Source organism: Typopeltis vanoorti, chromosome 5 (assembly GCF_054136105.1).
Source record: "Typopeltis vanoorti isolate ZY-2024b chromosome 5, IOZ_Tvanoo_1.0, whole genome shotgun sequence".
NCBI lineage: Eukaryota > Metazoa > Arthropoda > Arachnida > Uropygi > Thelyphonidae > Typopeltis > Typopeltis vanoorti.
In genome coordinates, this window is record NC_143553.1 from 100,479,430 (window position 1) to 100,498,102 (window position 18,673).

The window sequence follows — 18,673 nt, forward strand, 5'->3', positions numbered from 1 at the left end:
CATGCTTGACAAAAAACTCCAATTCACCAACATATAAAACGCATAAGCTTGAAGACATTCAAAGCGATCACCCAGCTCTACTCCATGATCAACAAAAGAAGTCAACTGGATATCCAGAACAAACTACTCATATACAAGATGGTAACATGCCCAGTCATCATTTAAGTATCTCTGCATGGAGCCACACGTCGAATACAAATATTCAAAAACTGCAGAGGTTACAGAACAAATGCCTGAGAATGATTCTGGATGCCCCATGGTTTATCAGAAACTCCCAGATTCACAGAGAAATCAACATTCCCTGCATCCCTCCTTCATGATCTAGCAGCAAAGTTCTTCACCAAGACAAACAATCATACAAACCTGCTGATCAAGCAAGCTTTGGACTACAATGAAACAGAATCCTACAAATACAAAAGACCCAAGTCAATTTTATGCTCAGCTGACCACAGCTAATCTCACTGCCCTTCCTGGGCGGGCTTAACGCTCAATAACTCTCCACTCAAAGAACTCTCCCTCAGACAAAGGGGAATATGAAAAGCATTTATGCTTCACCCAACAAATCAGCAACGTTCTGGGTTCTGTGTGGACAATAAAACGAAACAAACAAAGATTAATAACAGCAGAAATGAAGAGATTCTATGAGAAAAACTGCAAGCTATACTCTATTTGATCACAAAAAAAAAAAAAAACGAAGAAATTATGAAAGAATTAAACCAAGAAGCAGTAATAGAAAAAATTAAAAAATACAAACGTAAATGGATGGACCACGTTCAAAGATGAAAATAGAAAGATTACTAAAACAAGTCTTAAAGTACAAGCCATTAGGAAAAAGAAAACGAGGACGTCCTCGTAAACGATTCAACGATGACTTCTTAGGGAAATCATCGTTGAACCGGAACAGGGCACGCTAGGCCTAAATCCTTGATATGCATGGTATTTGATATTCGTAAACACGAGGTGGAGTTCAGGATTTTTGTGATATTTGAGAGCCAGAAATAGTTGTTTTATTGTCATCGTGGTTGTTCTGTAGGCATATACATATATATTTATTTATAGCCATACATACATATTCACATAGAAAATGATATCATCAGTGACAAGAAATTTAGGTGTGTGTTTTTCCGTAGTATTCTTACTAGTTTTTTTATGCAGCTCGAATGTTTTATTTTTATCTCTGCTCCATTACTCGTGCTCATATGTGTATCAACATCACACGGTGAAAAGAAACCTGCCGTTCAGAGATTTTTTTTTAATTAAAAAATTAAAATTTTATTTTTTTAAAGTATTTATTGAGTTGCATCTCTTATTGAAATGAATATATTATTTAACCTAATATACGTATTTAATACCCAGTATTGAAAAACAAACAAACGTTATTACATATTAATTGTAGCAACAGAGTAGGAATGCTGTCATTGGAGTGGTTGCTAAGGGCGCCAATGATTGAATATTTTACCATTTATCGAGATTATCACACTGAAAAATAAAAGGGGGGGGGGGTGATAAGTACGAATTCGCTAAGGGCAAATCGGATTGTAGAAATTTTTTTTTTACTTGGTTACAAGGCAAATTATTATTATTTTATTATCTGAGACCTCCAGGGAGTCAAGAACTTATCGAGGGAGGCTGTAAATTACCCAACCCAGCTATCATACCTTCACTTAAATTCATTTACACTAGATGCACTCACTACCCTTAATGGCAAATTATTCCACTCACTCACTGCTCTCTGGGAGAAAAACCTAGCCCTTAACCCTTTCTTGACTGAGAAGAACCGTAACTTCCATGGATGCCCCCGTGTTCTCTCCCCACCTTCCATATAACGAAAAATTTCCTCATTTGAAATGCTATAACATCCATTCAAAAGTTTATAGACCTGTATCATATCACCCCTCTTTCTCCTGTTAACCAGTCTGTAATCGACATACTTGCAATCTGTCCTCATAATCAAAATCCCATAATCCAGATATAATCTTTATAACTCTTATGTTTGACAAGAAATTATATTCTTGTTTAATCCTCCCAAAATGTATGCAAAAAAAGTTGCATGTGAAATCTTTATGATTAGGCTGCTTGTATATACTTTAATAAAGGTCAAAACCAATGTGGCTGGTTGGCCTTCCCATAATGTTTTTGCATTATGGGAGACTAAGGAAACTGAGGGAGATTAACTGCCTCTATATACAAGTAGCCTAGTGATGAAGACACTTCACATTGCACTGTGTTTGCTTAAAAGATTAAACGTTATAATTTCTTGTCAAATATGATTTAATATCATGTTATTGATGTTATTGAATGTGTTGTCATTATATGTGTTATGTCAAAATCACATACAGTAGTGAACAGATTAATCTGAATGAGCCATGAGCCAAATTTTCCTCAGATTATTGGTTTTAATTTTGGTTTACTATTTTGGTTGAGTACTGCATGTTTTAACTGTCTCTATGATGTTTTTTAATAGTGTAAACAAGTTGACCTTCATAGGAGTTAATTCATTTTGTTTAGCTATAAAGTGGATACATCTTCAAGAAATTGTTAAAAAATGTGCACTTTTTCTCAGCACACATTCATGACTCAAATACAAATTGCTATTGAATGTGTGGTGTTGATTTGGGTACTGTTAATGTGATTTTAATAAGGTTTAGGGAGACAGTACCTCTTCTCCTGACAGAAAAGGAAAATGTGGGTGAAAAAGGGAAATTACACTTGCTCAAGATCATTTACTAGTTAGGAAAAGCAAAATGAATCGAAGATTCTGCTGTAGACATAAATAGAAACTTGGCAGCTAGTAGGATTAATGTTTATGACATTACAGTCCATCAAAGATTTTTGGAAGCAGGGAGGACTGCCCACAGACCAAAAAAAAGAAACAACATTGATGAAGGCTATGCAGAAAAAGAGGCTCCAGTGGGCAAAAGCGTACAAAGATTGGATTGTTGAGAAGTGGAAGAAGGTCATATTCTCAAATGAGAGCCATTTCCTTGTCTAAGGAGAGCGAGTATCATATGTTTGCAAATCAATGGCTGAGAAGACTTCTTCTGCTTACCTTCAACAAGCTCTTAAACCCAGTTAAAAGATGTTCTGGGGTTGTTTTACACAGGATGGTCCAGGATCACTTGTGCCTATTGATGGTATGATGAAAAGTGAATAGTACATAAAAATATTGGAGAAAACAGCAGTCCCACAGATCCAGAGAGAGACAAAGAACTCATCTTCCAACAGGATCTCACTCCATGCCACACTTCAAAAAAAAGTGAAAGAGTTCAAAAACCATAACATCCAACATCAATCTGGTTGACATTACCAAAAGTTCTCTCATAGACCATTTCATTTCCCCTCCCCACACCCCAACACACATAAAATAACACACACACAACATGGATTTTAAAAATCACATAAAAAATAAAAACAGAAGTCGGTACAAATAAACTTAATAAAAAAATAAAAGGCTTGGTGTGAGTCATCTGGAGAGGAGTCTTTGTGAGATGCAAGCAAGAGATCAAAGGTGGTAAGAGGTGAAATGAAAGATCAGAGTGGAATGGATGAAACTGAAGTGCTTGTTAATTGAAATAGTAATATCAAAGCTGATGACAGAATGGGAATGCCAGAGGTACAGAAAAATGGGAGGAGGGAGCTGTTGTGGATAGGGGGAAGACAGCATAAGGATAGTGGACGTTGAAAGTAGTGAATGTGTATATGGGGATGATCAGCATTGGGATGATCAGTTATCCTCCCCTCACAGTGCAGACCACTGTCTGCACTGTGAGGGGAGGATAACTGAGTCTGAAGAGATATGTGGGTAAGTGGTGATAAAAGATATTGGGTATGGACCAGTGTGGGGAAATTATAGCACCAGCATGCCTGAGTAGGCTGGCTGTAGATCTAAAAGGGTATAGCTTTGTTTATTTACAAAGCTATTCCCTTTTTTTTTTTCTTTTTTTTTTATTTGCAAATGCCAGGAGCATGAGAAATAAGGCTGGCCAAGTGGTTAGTGTGTCACTCTCCAGCCAAGAGGCTGCAGGTTCGAATCCTGCCATGGGCATGGATGTTTGTGATTGTCCTACAAACTCTCTCTGAAAAGGAAATCTGCAACTCTACCATTTATTCTAGTAGAAGACTTCACTCCCAAAACCTGGTGAGGTACAGGAGTGACCATATGGTGTCTATGGATGTCAAATGTGGAAGTTTTTTTTTTTTTTTACAAATAAGAAAGATAAAAATATTTCGTTGGTTGAGTTTATTCACCCCAAACTTGTTGGAACAAATGAATGTAGTAATGAGGATGTTCCTGTTGTATTTATTCATTCCATTAAATGTAATTATGAGTGTAAATCAGCACCTAAGCCTAAATACCCATTGACCTATTAAATCCTTGGACTCAGGTTACAGACCCCCCCCCCCCAGCAGTACAGGATCATAAAAACCTTGTATAACGGGGCAATATTATTTGTTCTAATAACAATGCTACCACCACAGAATCTGACCACATTCACAACACTTTCCTAGCCAATGCTTACAATCCCCAACAAATCTAAAAAATATTAAAATTGCAAAACTGTCCACCTCCTTTCTCATCTGAAACATGTTTATCACCATCATATATATGGGCACATTCCAAAAAACTATCCAAAATATAACTTTGTACTAATAGATCATATTAATGGACTGGCTGGCTAACTGGTTGCCATATCTACCATTCAGCCAGCAGGCGTTATGATTGGCTTTGGGTTGTCATGAAATTTATGTGAGACTGCTGTCCTGCTTAAGTCTGAAGTGGCTTGAAACAATTCCATGTTTGTGCACAGGGTTTCCAGTTATATACAAATACACACACACATTGTTGTTTATATATGTAAATTAATACAAAAATGAGAAAAACTGTTTATTTATTTTTTAATATCAAGAACCCATTGACAAGAGATTGGTCAACTTATAGTACACTAGTACTGTGGATAGGGAAGAAGGAACTTGTTCACATTTGACTCGGGAAGCTGTGGATTGTTTTCCTTCAGAAACACGTGGTGAGAAACTGTTCCAGAGGATAGTGGTGGAAGGGACGAATGAAGAGAATGAGAAATTTGTTCTGTCGGTTTAGACTTATACTGTGAGAAGATGTTGGTTGGCTGCTGTGCATATTTGGATGGATTTGTAATATTGATGCCATTTATGATGAACAGCAGCCATAGAAGTATTTATAGAAGATGTTGGCTGCAGAGACTGAATGCCTGTGCAAAAGTGGGTGGAGTGCATTAGTGAGAGAGGGATTGTCAATCAATTTAACTGCTCTTTTTCTGTATAGAGTCCAATATTTTTAAGGCGTTCTTAGGGATACCACATCAGATGTCAGAGTAGTATTCCATGGTTGGGCAGATTTGTTATTTATGTAGGATTTTAGGAGTTAAAGTAAATCTTTGAGCAGACGTGAGCCTATTTTTTTGGATGAAGAATATGTAATATGTTTATTCCAAGAGAGATTTGAAGTTATCCCAAGAAGATAAATCATCTTGAATAGAGATTTGGGTATTGTCAAGAGTAGGACTGGAAGAAAAGGGTTCTTTATTGTGGGGAAATAATGCAGAGCTATGTTTTGCTAGCAACAGGGCTATCCAAATCCCATTGACGATTGGTTTGAAGATCGGAATTTAAGGCAGTGTTTGAGTTCTTTAGCTTTTGGTGATTTGTGCTTTGCAAGATTTGGCAAATGAAAAGGAGTGCAGTGTGCTGTCATAAGCAAAACTGTTTACCAGATTGGCAGTCAGCTGAATTAGATCATTTGCAGATAGAAGAAAGAGGTTGGGTGAAAGAACTGAGCCTTCTATCTATACACCTAAAATATAAGGCGTCATCACTAAAAGTGAGCATCCACTCAAAAAGTTGGCTACCCAGTGGCAGAAACCTGGGTAGATGAAATGATGATGATGGGGGTTTACTTAATGGGCCTTTGTGCCAAACTTGGTTAAAAGCCTTGGCGATATTAAGGGCAACCACTTGAGATTCAGCAACCCTTTCCAGAGATGGATGGCAGATCTTCTGTTAGTCAGCAGGGATGGAATGCATATTAGATGAGTTTTCAAGATAGCATTGGAGTTGGGTGTTAATAGTTCTTTCCATTACCTTAAAAGAAATCGAGGGAGTACAATTGGATGGTAATTTGAAGGTAAGGATTTGTTGCCCCTTTTTTTTTAGGAAGAGGTTGTATATGAGCTAATTTTCAGACTGCAGGATAGATACCAGTGGAATAAGCAAGTGCATATAGGCAGCATAAAGTGGGAATCAACTCTAAATCACAGACCATTAGAAAAATTGGAGGAATTCCTGCCATCAGGGGCAGCAGACTTTTTGTTATCCAATTTGAGCAGAATTTTTCTGATCTCTTTCTGGCAAAAGATTAAATGCAGTGTTGTTGAATGGTTGCAGGACATGATAATCTGTGCAATGGAGAAGAAGTAGGATGCTAGGAGGTTGGCATTTTGTGTGGTTGATGATGCAATAGCACCATCTGGGTGTAATAGTGGTGGGAGTAGTGTTGGGCAGAAGTTAAGGCCAATAGTTTTGGCTAGAGTCAGAAAGCATGGCTGTCATTTTGGGCAGAATGCAAGTTTCCTGCTTTTAGCTCTTTCAAAATCAGTTTTCAGTGTGATGATAATTTTCTTATAGCTGTTCCAGGCTTTGGTGCAGGCACATAGGAAGATGTGGTTTTGGATTCAATCCAGTTGCGATATGCCTAACTCTTGTTTTGTACAGCCTTGACACATCCTTTGGAGAACTAAGGCTTAGATAGGGGATGGGAATTTAGTGTGGAGCAAAGAATAACTGTTTCCATGCCAGTGAAAATTATTTTGTGATTTGTTCTGTGCATAGGTTTGGCTCAGTTAGCTGGAACAGTAATCTGATCAAGAAAGTGAGGTATAGAATTTGTGAATATCATCCCAGTTTGTCTTCTTTTAATGTCATACAGTGTGTGTGGATGTGAGTGATTGTGTATGTGTTGCTCCATGGGGAAGAGATAAGCACTAGATTGTAGTCTGAATCACCTAGAGGGCAGACAACATTCATAGTGTACTTAGATGGGTCACTAGTGGGGAGGAGATCCAGGGTGTTTGGGGTTGTCTGCTATTCTGGTGAGCATGTGGACAATTAATAAATTTAGTTTAATCCTTTATCCAAGTGTAAGCAAACAAAGTTTGCACCTGAAGTATCTTCAGGACTGAGGCAACTCCTGGTAAAGGTGCACTAAGCGCTCATCACTTGTCTTAGTATCTCCCATAATGCAAAGCACATCTCCTTGCAGACATGTATAATGCTATGCATTAAGGGAAGGGCCACTATCCAGACTGGTTTTGACCTTTATTGAGGTCTCATCAGTGGGAGCGAAGTCTGGGTCTTTCTCTAATTCAGAGTAATTTAACCCTTTCTGACCTGAATTTTTTTTTCCAAGTGAAAAAAATTTTTCTTTCTATTTATTTTGTCTTTAGGTCTAAAAAAGCAAGGGTATCAAGTATTCTTCTGAAAAATACATTTTCATTTTTCAGAAAATGAAAATGTATTTTCTTCAATGATTCATGGAAATTTCATTTTCAATGAATCATTTTAGGATTGGAATCATTCACCACGTAATATGAGCTATGAAGGCCAAGAAAGTTAGTGATTCCAATTGGAATCACTAGGGCAGAAAGGGTTAATAATACGGTGAGACACCTTTTGGCAATTCGTATAGGTAAATATGACTTCTCCATTACTTTCACCTTAGTATCACCACCTCTGGGTCTGGCTCCCACTGATGAGACCTCAATAAAGGTCGAAACCAGTCTGGATAGTGGCCCTTCCCTTAATGCATAGCATTATACATGTCTGCAAGGATATGTGCTTTGCATTATGTGAGATACTAAGACAAGTGATGAGATCTTAGTTCACCTTTACCATGAGTTGCCTCAGTCCTGAAGATACTTCAGGCGTGAACTTTCTTTGCTTACACTTGGATAAAGGATTAAACTAAATTTATTATAGTTTAACCAAATGGAAAAAAAACTTCCAACATGTGGACAATTCTTTTGAGACTGTGTGATTGCAAATGTCTCAACCTCTCTTCTTGCTTGATTGTGTAGTATAAAGAGAGCAACCAGCTGGCGTTGTGAACAGTGAAGCCTCTTAGGAAAATAACTTTGTTGTTTGGAGAGTCAGATTTAAGAGATTAAGATTTAAGGATAGGCAAGGTGAATAGTTGAGAGTATGGTATAGTTGTTGGCATTAGAACTGTAGAGGAATTTGGTAAAACAAAGTAGAGTGATTTTAAGCCAAAGGAGGTCAAAATTAGGAGATTCCAAATTGAATGCTCTGGCATGTTATATCGGAGTGAATATATGCACTTAGCCTCACCCATGGTATGAAAGTACTATAAGTTTACAAAAAAAAAGTTCATGAGTGGAAGCCACATGCATTTTTTTTTAATATGAAAGAATTAGCATCCTTTATCTGCTTTCCCAGGATCATCCTGAGCTCCCAGACCTGCCATTTGTTTACCATGTAACTTAGCTGTAAGCTGTCCTACTATGGCCAAACAGCCAACATTAGAATTGGTGAGCCCAAGGAATACATCTGGTTCCATCCCTACAGCCACTCACAACTTGTGGATCACGCTTTGGACACCCACCACCACTAGGGCCGTACTTGTGCACAGGCACACGAGGCCCTGTCTGGGCTCCCAAAAAATTAGGACCAATTTAAGGGCCCCAAACAATGAGAGAGTGCCCCGGAGCACTCTAGCGCCTTTGGACCTGCCTGCGTCAGGAAAAATGGCTCTGTCCACTACAGATTATACTGGAAAAAAAGCCATGTACTCTACCATAACAAATGTGAGAGACTTTTCTCGGAATCTCCTGCAGCATTAAGAAAGTATTCAAACCTCATCTAGTTTGAGTGCATGAAACTGCCTGAAATTTGGGAAGCACTTATCCTTACAACTTTAAATCAATCCAGTCCACTAGATGACATTGTTTACAACTTTGAAACACACCTTGGTTGTTGCCTTGCCCTGCTTCACTGTCACTTACCCATTGTAATATCTGCAAGCACATATCGGTTTCTATGTTGTACCCTGATGGTGGCAATTTGACTTTGCAAAATATCAGAAATATTAAGTAAATTGTTCTAATTAGTATATATTTTACATTTCCTTTTTCATTTTATTCCTTACAAAACTACCAGTATTACTTATTTATAGCTGTGAGGGGAAAATACTAGCCAGCTTGTCATTTTTCTTTTAGTCCGTGATCACATAATTTTATTATTATTATTCAGGCCTCCATGGAGTCAAAAGTCTCATTGTGGGAGGTTCTTCCTAGGAAACACAAAGTTTATTGACCATTCTCGCAGAATGCATTCAGGCAATGCATTCTGCGGTTCAACCACCCTCTGTGCAAAGAAACCACTCCTCCACCTCAACCTCATAGCTTCCTTTCGTAACTTCTAGGGAATAGCCTCTTGTCATCACTCCTTCCTGCTGTTCCACTAAGCAAAAGAACTCCCCAGTGTCAACTCTGTAACTACCTCTGAATAGTTTAAAAGACTCAATCATATCACCTCTCCTTCTTTCTGCCAAACTCCACATTCCCTCAGCCGATCCTCATAACTAACACTGTACAGTCCTGAAACCATCTTTGTTATCCACCTCTGTACCCTTTCCACAGTTAATTTATCCCCTTCAAATCCTGAGGACCAAATTTGAGAACAATAGTCTAAGTGTGGTCTGATCAGAGTTTTATACAACAGAATGATAACTCTTTTATCTCTGCAGGTCAGTGTCCTTCTCAGTATTGCAGCAGTCCTCTGGGTTACCTGAACACCTTTGCAATATGTTTCCTGAATTTCAGTTTTTTTATCATTCATCACCCACAAATCTCGTTTCCCCTACTTCCTCCAGTACAGCTCCTCCAATCGAGTATGCAGCCTCCCCAGTCCCTCGATGTATTCCAAACTTCAAGACTTTACATTTTGCTGCATTAAACCAATACCCCCATTCATTTGCCCATCCGTCTAGTTTATTCAAATCCTCTTGCATGGCTGCCACATCTGCACTATTACTAACGACCATTTCCAGTTTCACATCTGCAAACAAGTGATTATCTCCCTGCAATCCATTGACAATGTCATTGATATAAAGGTTAAACAATACAGGTCCCAGTACTGAACCCTGCAGGACCCCACTTGTAACCTTCTGCCTCCTTGATATCACCTCACCATACACAACTCTCTGATACCTATCAGACAGCTAAACCCATGTGCTGCAACTTGAATATTAGCTTATCATGTGGCACCCTGCCAAATGCCTTTGCAAAATCCAAAAAAATGGTGGTATATGCGTTTCCCTCATCAACTGCTCTTGTCACTTTATTATAAAAGGCAGTCATATTACTAAAGCAAGAGCACCCCTTAACAAATCCATGTTGACTCTCACAGATAACATCACCTTCATCTGTCCAACACTGTATACAGTTCCTCACTAATTTCTTCAAGATCTTAACAACTACTGATGAAACATAAACTGGCCTATAATTAGACACATCTAGTCTTCTACTGTCCTTATACAATAGCACTATCTTACCTTCCTTCCATTCCTTGGGTACCTTTTCTGTAGCCAAACTTTCATTGAAAAGCCATGTCAACAGAGCTGTTAGTTCTTTAGCACATTCTCTCAAAACCGGTGGTGAAATACCATCCAGCCCCACAGCTTTACTGACATCCAGAGTACCTAGTATTTGGAACACACTCTCCTCTTGCACCTCTAAACCTCAAACCTGCCCTATCATTCTAGTATTAAAACTTACTTCTCCAGGATGAAATACTCCAATAAAGTATTCATTGAACAACCCCACTATGTCCTCTGCATCAGTCACTCTATTCTCATTTTTATCCCACAATGTCATTCTTCCACAATCATTTCTCCTCCTACTGGCTACATAGCTGAAACATTCCCTAGGATTTTCTTTGTATCTCAGTGCCAATCTCTTCTCTTATTCCAGTTTTGCCTTCCTCACCATACTAGTCACTCTCATGGCCTAAGTCTTATATTCTTTATGCATCTGTTCTCCATGTTATTTTATATATTTCAAAAAAAAAAAAAAAAAAGTGATAAAAGTAAAAAATGTGAATCAAATATGAAGGAAGCAGGTTAACTGCACTTAAGAAATGACTAATTTATTGATAATATTAATACTATTTATCGTTTTATTATTTTTTCAATCTCATTTGTCTGTTTCTCATATATTAAAATTTATTATTAATAATTATCTATATTGTTATTGCACTATTATGATATTGCTCAAATTGAGAAGAAATTTACATTCTGAACAATTAAAATAATGTCATCCAAGTAGCCATTTCTGAAATGTGTCCACCCTCCATTTTATTCAGTACTTGGGTCACTTTTTTTAACGAGATATACTACATTTTTGAAAATGGAGTAGACATAATAATGCAGCCTGTAAAGTTGTGTGCAAAGAATGAAATCCCTCCTTCCTTTTCCCCAAGTGCACACATTCTGCAATTTTAGTCTGATTTGACTAAATTTCTCAGAAGATCCTTTAGCAATGTAAGAGACAGCTGTATTTCAAATTGGCTGTACGATGCAACTTGTAGTTATGGAAGAAACCCCCCCCCCTTCTCCCCCAGTCCTATTCAGTCATATTTCTTGGGAGATCTTGAGCAACTTCCAAGCTTGAGCAACAGTCCAAGTATAAACAAGCATTTGAAAATATGCAAGTTCACTTACCATTTCTAACAAAAAAATGTAATTCAGAGGCTGTGTACTGTACATATAATCAGTTTGCCAAATTCCTCCAAATTCAAGGTTGTGATGCTCTAAGAGAATTCTTTGACATTATTGACCAGGTGAGAAGAAAGCTAAAATAGATTTAAAGATTTTATTTGCTGGGTTATATCTCTTAAGAACAGATCTTAGTAAATTTGAAAGATTGAAGCATGCATTTCAAGTATTTTGTGCTGGTGATGACCTGACATTGAACAACAGTAATTTTTCTACTATAGCATTTTCGTGTTTGGAGTGCCATTTCAGCTAGCAGCAGAGCTGTTTCAGTTCCTCAGTAGAAATAAGCTAGACCACATTCATTTCAATATGGTCGAGAAGTATTTCCTTGGTCATTCATGTGTCATACTCTCATCTAATGATTTTTCATTTTGAAATAACAATGGATTTTCCAAGAACTTTATTAGGAACATGTCAATTCAGAAACCAAAAGCAGTATGAAGAACATCAATTTGTACATTCAAATGGTTTATATATTAAATGTTTGTATTACTATACACATTATACTTGTCATATTCATTTTATGTCTGTTTTGCTAATTTTATTTGTGTAAATATTGATAATACTGTGTATTGATCACACTGACTGCTTCTGATATTTTTAGAGATGTCTAAACAAGTCCAAAATATATTGGATTAAAGATGTTTTATTGTGAGCATCTAAGAGGTTGTTTCTGAATGTAGCATTTTATATCAAAATTGTTTGGGCACTATACACAGTCTTGTCATAAATATTCTTACAACTTCTACACACTACTGCACTGACCACAGAATTACATGAGCCCAGTTCCATTGGTGGCCTGTGCACAGCCAATATTCGCATATTTATCAGTAGAGAGAATTGTCTAGCTGTAAGAAGTTGGAATGCAGCCACCAGTTATTTTCAACATGCTAAAAACATTTGAGATCAGTAGGATGCTTATGTATTAGACTATTAACTGTTATAATGATAAAGAAGATGTATCTGACTGCAAAAGAAAGGTCCACACTGCATTAGGACACAATAGTTTGTGAGAGCTGTGAAGTCATGCCTCTGCCATAATCCTGTGAGAATGCAGAAAGTGATATAACAAGAGATGAACATTTCGCAGAGAATGATATCATATGTACTAACTGATGACCTGGGATTGAGAGTGTCATTCTACTGGACACTTCCTAACCACAACGGCAGAGGGTGATAAAATCAAAAACACTTCTCTGGCAGTACACAAACAACAGACACAGATATCTTCTTCACAGATGAGAAGATTTTCACTACTGAAGAGTCATTTAATTGCCAAAATGATCAAGTATATGCCCTGGATGGTCACACAACACATGCCATAGCACCCAGGATTCAGAGAGAGAGATCCTATGTCGGGGGGGGGGGGGGTATTAAAGTACCAAGTTGCATTTCTGCTAGAAAGGGATCAAAACTTCTGCCACTGCTGGAACTTGTGGTATAAACAACATGCCACAGGTTCAAATGTTGTACATCTCAACAACACCTCGTTTCATGATAGGAAGTGGACCTTCCAGCAAGACTCAGTGCCTGTAGACAAAGTGAAGACTACACAACAGTGGTTGGAGGCGAATGTGCCCGACCACATATTGCCATCTGATTGGCTGCCTAGAAGTCCTGATATGAATTCATTGGTCTTGAAATTGTGGTCAGAGCTTGAGAGAGTAGCCTGCAAGAAACGACACCCCAGCATTGCTAGCCTGAAGTTGGATTTGGAGCCAACAGTGGCAGTATTTCCATTGGATATTGTGCATGCCACCATCAATATGTGACTTCTTGGCATGTGTGATGGCAAAAGAGGCACATTTCAAACATTGAGTGCTGCTATATGCATTTTATACATGTGGTTTGCATGTACTGAAAGCTATAAATGATTTACTGATAGATTAAAGTTCATACACTGTTCAAGTTGTTCATGCCGGCCTGATTGGCCAAGTGGTAAGCATATCCGCTCTCCAGCCAAAAGGCTGTGGGTTCGAATCCTGCCGTGGGCATGGATGTTTGTGATTATCCGTGAAAATACTAGTGGTGGTGGTCAGCGATAGATGGCATTGGTGTAGATGATGAAGGTAGCGGTGGTGGAGACAGAGAATTGTAGGTGCCTTCCCTCGATGAGTCTTAGGACTCCCTGGAGGTTTTATGTAATATAATAATAATAATTCACGAAACGATTGTGTTTCAGGTTTGGTCAAAATTAGCCGAACAGTGACTTGTCCTTTTGCAGGTTGTATCCTTTTGAGTTCTCATCAATTCTGACTCTAATGATGCTTGTAATGAGCAGTCACTGATTTTCTGTAGTACTCAGCTTGAAGTCTCCCTGGTGATTCTTGATTGTCAAACACATTTTCTAAAGTACATGTTCAGGATTTTTTTTTTTTTTTTTGCATTTATTTTAAATTACAAGTTTATATTTGACATTATTTAAAAGTGTGTCCTTATAGGTTAGTTCTGATGATTTTCTTTTTGCCTAGCACTACTGGCAGAAAGAGCTGAATTTTTAAATAGGCATTTAGTTATTTATTATTTTTTGTCTCCCACCCATGAAAGGGTTGTAAACCTAGAGTGACTCAGTACTGTCTTTTTTATTTTTTATCTTTATTTTATTATTTTGTACTTTTTACTGATTTTTTTTTTTTACATACTCTGGAAAATCCTGCTCTAGAGACTACACATGGAACTTTTAAGCTACTTCAGATTTTCAGTAAACAGGGTGGTGGTCTCGTATCAGGTGATGAAATTCATCTTTCACTTAAAGAGAATTACAGACATCATGCCAAGGTGGAATTTCACCCCAGTGCTTGTTAGTTGGAGAGTAGGTACATTTAACCTTGGATGCACTATAAGTAGCTATGTAATTAAGGATGACCAAAACAAGTAGTATATCCTCAAAAGGCAAACATTATGAATAATTATGGAGACATTACTTTTTTTAAGAACTTACCTTAAATTCAAGATACCAAGAAATTATATACTTGGTTTAATCCTTTATCCAAGTGTAAGCAAACAAAGTTTGCACCTGAAGTATTTTCAGGACTGGGGAAACTCATGGTAAAGGTGATATGACTTCACATCACTTGCCTTGGTATCCCATAATGCAAAGCACATATCCTTATGGGTATGTATAATGCTATGCATTATGAAAAGAGTCACTACCTAGACTGGTTTTGACCTTTATTGAATCTCATCAGTGGGAGCCAGACCCAGAGGTGATATCAAGGTTGAAGTAATGCAGAGGTTATATTTTCATATACAAGTCACCAAAAGGTGTCACACCTTGTTATTAAAATACTCTGGATTAGAGATAGTTGTTGATGGAAGTTTTTCCAGTTGGTTGTACTATAAATTAAAGATACCAAGAAATTATATACTTGGTTGATAAAAATAAATAAAATGAACTGTGTGCCATCCTTAAGGCACCCAGTCCTTGCATCATACCAAAATCTGGTATGACCATAAGATCAAGTAAGTCTGTGAAATTTTGATCATCTAACTAAATATCAACAAAAATGATGATCCCTGAAACTCCCAAGGATGGCTCATTTGCAACCCATATGAGTTGAACAAAGAATTACCCAACAGTATAAGACCAATAGAAAAGAAAGTTAATTGGGTAACAACACAGCAACTCTCAGGTGGCTAACAGAAATTAAAAGTAACAGAACTTTAGGAAAGAAATAAATGCTGATGTAATTTTTACTAAGATAATTATATTTTATCATAGTTTATATTATTATTTTTTATTTTAATTTTATTTATTTTCATCAGAGGGCAGGCTATGGTCAGTGGATGATCAAGCACTTATCCTCAGCCCCCTGTAGTTTGCACCAACATAGCATATGATCTTTTGTGTGTGTGTGTGTGTGTGTGTGTGTGTGTGTGTGTGTGTGTGTTATATTCCTGGAGATGACCTTGATATAAAGGTTGAAACATCAGTTGAAATCATATTTTAATTTTAATGAAAGTAAGTTCTTTAATATGGTAGAGTCTCCATAAGCATTCATAATAATCATAATTATTATTATTAACACCACACCACCATCGAATCAAAAGACTCATTGAGTCTTTTGACTCGGTGCTGCTTGCACCCTCCTTATACAGCTTCCAGGTATGTCCCCTTGTTCTATTCCCTTCTTCCATTCTACAACAAATTTCTTCTACATTAACCTGGTAACAACCCTTTATTAACTTAAATGTGTCAGTCATATCCCCTCTCTTCCTCCTATCACAGGACTTTGCAAATGGCATTCTGTCCTCATATCCTACATCCCAAAGACCAGTTATGACAGTCTTCTCTGGGCTATTTCCATGAAAACCAGGGGACCAAATCTGTGCACAATAATCCACGAGGCCTGACCAAAGCGCCTCATAGAATTGAACCAGAACTTTATTTCTACATGTTAAGGTACTCTGCATCATTGCTATAATCTGATGTGATGTCTTCACAGTTTGTGCACTATAATCTCTGATCTTCAAATCCTTGTCTGCCGCTACTCTAAGGTCTCTTATTTCTTCAACTGTCTCCAAAATATCCCTGCGAAGCGTATACTTTGCATCCCATTGTTGCCTGCCAAATTTCAGAACTTTACACTTTGCAACATTGAATTGGCAGTTCCATATTGTTGTCCACTCATACAATCAATTCAAGTCATGTAAGGCCACAATATGTGCCCGATACTTCATTACTCTTTCCAGTTTGCATCATCTGCAAATAGTTGTATGTCACCATTTAAATTTATCCCATTATTCATTAACATACAAATTAAATAACAATCATCCCAAAACTGACCCTTGCGGCACACTGCTAGTGACTTTCGAGATAATGCTTCCCCCCCCACACACACCCAATGACTTTCCATATTACTCTACAACTCTGTCTCTACAATTTAATCCACCAATTACATGGAATGCCATTACCAACACATCGTGCCATCTGCTAGCGTTAGCATTTTTTTTTCTTTTTTGTCTGTAAATTGCATGTGTTCTCAAGGCTAAACCCTGCTACCTCCATATGAGATTTGCTAATTCAACTTTAATCGAAAAAAAACTATATAAAGATTCCTCTCATCATGACAAGAATTGAACTTAAATCTTTTCCAATCGAAGGTTGCAATGCACCGTCGTTTATTATATGAATTATATTAAATGTTCAGATTGTTGCCATTTTCTTCTAAACATTTCTTTACTTGTTTGATGTATGACTTTTGAATATTGCTAAGTACAGTAATATTTTCTCTGACATTTGCAAATTCTAATGTGATGGTATTGACATTACTATGACTACTAAAGAGCTCCTTTAGTAGTCAGTAATATCAAGTAGAATGGAGAACCGGATAATGAGACTTATTCGTGACTATGGTTTCACAGAAGGTTCTACTAATGAAGAAATGGAAGAATTTTCGAGACATTAGACAAGGCAGCTGACACAACAACAAAAAAAAGTTGAAGTTCTAAACAACAGATTGCAAAATGATTACCAGACAAAAAAATTTTGGCAAAATATGGAGAAAAGAGCAAAGCTAATAATAATGGCAAGTACATGCTAGATTTCTGTTCAAGACATGGACTAATTATTACTAACACAATGCTCCAACATGAAAATGTGCACAACTTCACATGGAGAGAAGATGCAAGAAATAAGTCTCAGTGACTGTAGAGACTCAATTATACAAACATTATTCAAGAAAAAATGAAAGCTTGAACACAACCAAACATTTGGTGGCAGACCCTGAAGAAGACATTGATTGATCCATCTAGAGAGGCATCTGGTGAAACCTGTAAAGATAGAAAAATCAGATGCCATAATGGACTTACGAAGTTAGAGGCAGTGAAGGAAAAGAAGAAACCTATTGAAAATTATGTTTTCTTCTTTTCTGACAAGTAAGTCAGCTTTTGCCCTTGGAGAATTAAAAAAAAATCTAAGAAAACAAAGATCTGTGTAAAACTAAAAAAAAATAGCTAAACAAAAGTCATGGTAAGACTTTGGCAAGAACATAGAAGATAAATATCAGGAAGATGGTAAAATCTGGAGCCAAAAGCTTAGAAATCAAGGAAAGAGTACTATAAAACAAATCAGATGATCAAGGTAACACGAAAACTGAAGATAAAGATATTCTAGATGCCTGGAGTAATTATTTTGAAGGATTGCTAAATGAAACAAGAACTGACAGAATGGTGGTAGAAAATATTCAGGAGGAATGAATCAGGAATATATATCAGTACTTGAAATAGCAAGCTATTAAGAATCTGAAATGTGGGAAGGCAGCTGAAGTAGATGATATTCAACCAGAAATGCTCCAATATGGTGGTATAAAAGTTTTACTGGCTACACTGCATAATCCAGAATGCCTGGTCAGAGAGTCAAATTCCTGATGATTGGAGTAGAGCTCTCATACTACCAATCTACGTGTATAAAAAAAAGTGAAATAAAACTGAATGTGAGAATTATAGAGGAATTTCCTTGCTGAGCATTCCTTCTAAGATTTATGCAAGTATACTTGAAAAAAGTTGAGAAAAATTGTAGAAAGAAAATTATTGGAGAGGACCAAACTGGATTCAGGCCAAATAGAGGGATGCCATTATCAGATTTTCACTTTAAGATAAACACTTGAGAAATCATGGGAACATAACAGGGATATGTAGTTTTGTAGATCTGTAAAGGCATATGACAAGGTGCCAAGAGAAAAGCTGCCCCAAACACTCCAGTTATGTGGTGTAAATGGGACATTATATCAAGCAATACTTGGTCTGTATTTGAGTTGGAATTGAAGGGAGGACAGAAAGATTGTTTGAGGTTAAATCGGGTGTGAGACGAGTGTATATTATCTCCACTGTTATTCGTCATCAATATGG

At 37.2% G+C, this 18,673-nt stretch overlaps 1 protein-coding gene across 2 annotated transcripts in view; it reads left to right on the forward strand.

The window, feature by feature from the left end:
* Positions 1-974: 974 nt before the first annotated feature.
* The window catches only part of mRpL22 (mitochondrial ribosomal protein L22), a 142,614-nt gene continuing 124,915 nt past the window's right edge, over positions 975-18,673 (forward strand). For both annotated transcript variants that reach the window (XM_090392644.1, XM_090392645.1), the window contains exon 1: positions 975-1,112. In XM_090392644.1, coding sequence (XP_090248770.1) covers positions 1,085-1,112 — 28 coding nt within the window. In that variant the 5' untranslated portion in view covers positions 975-1,084. The remainder of the gene's footprint in view (positions 1,113-18,673) is intronic.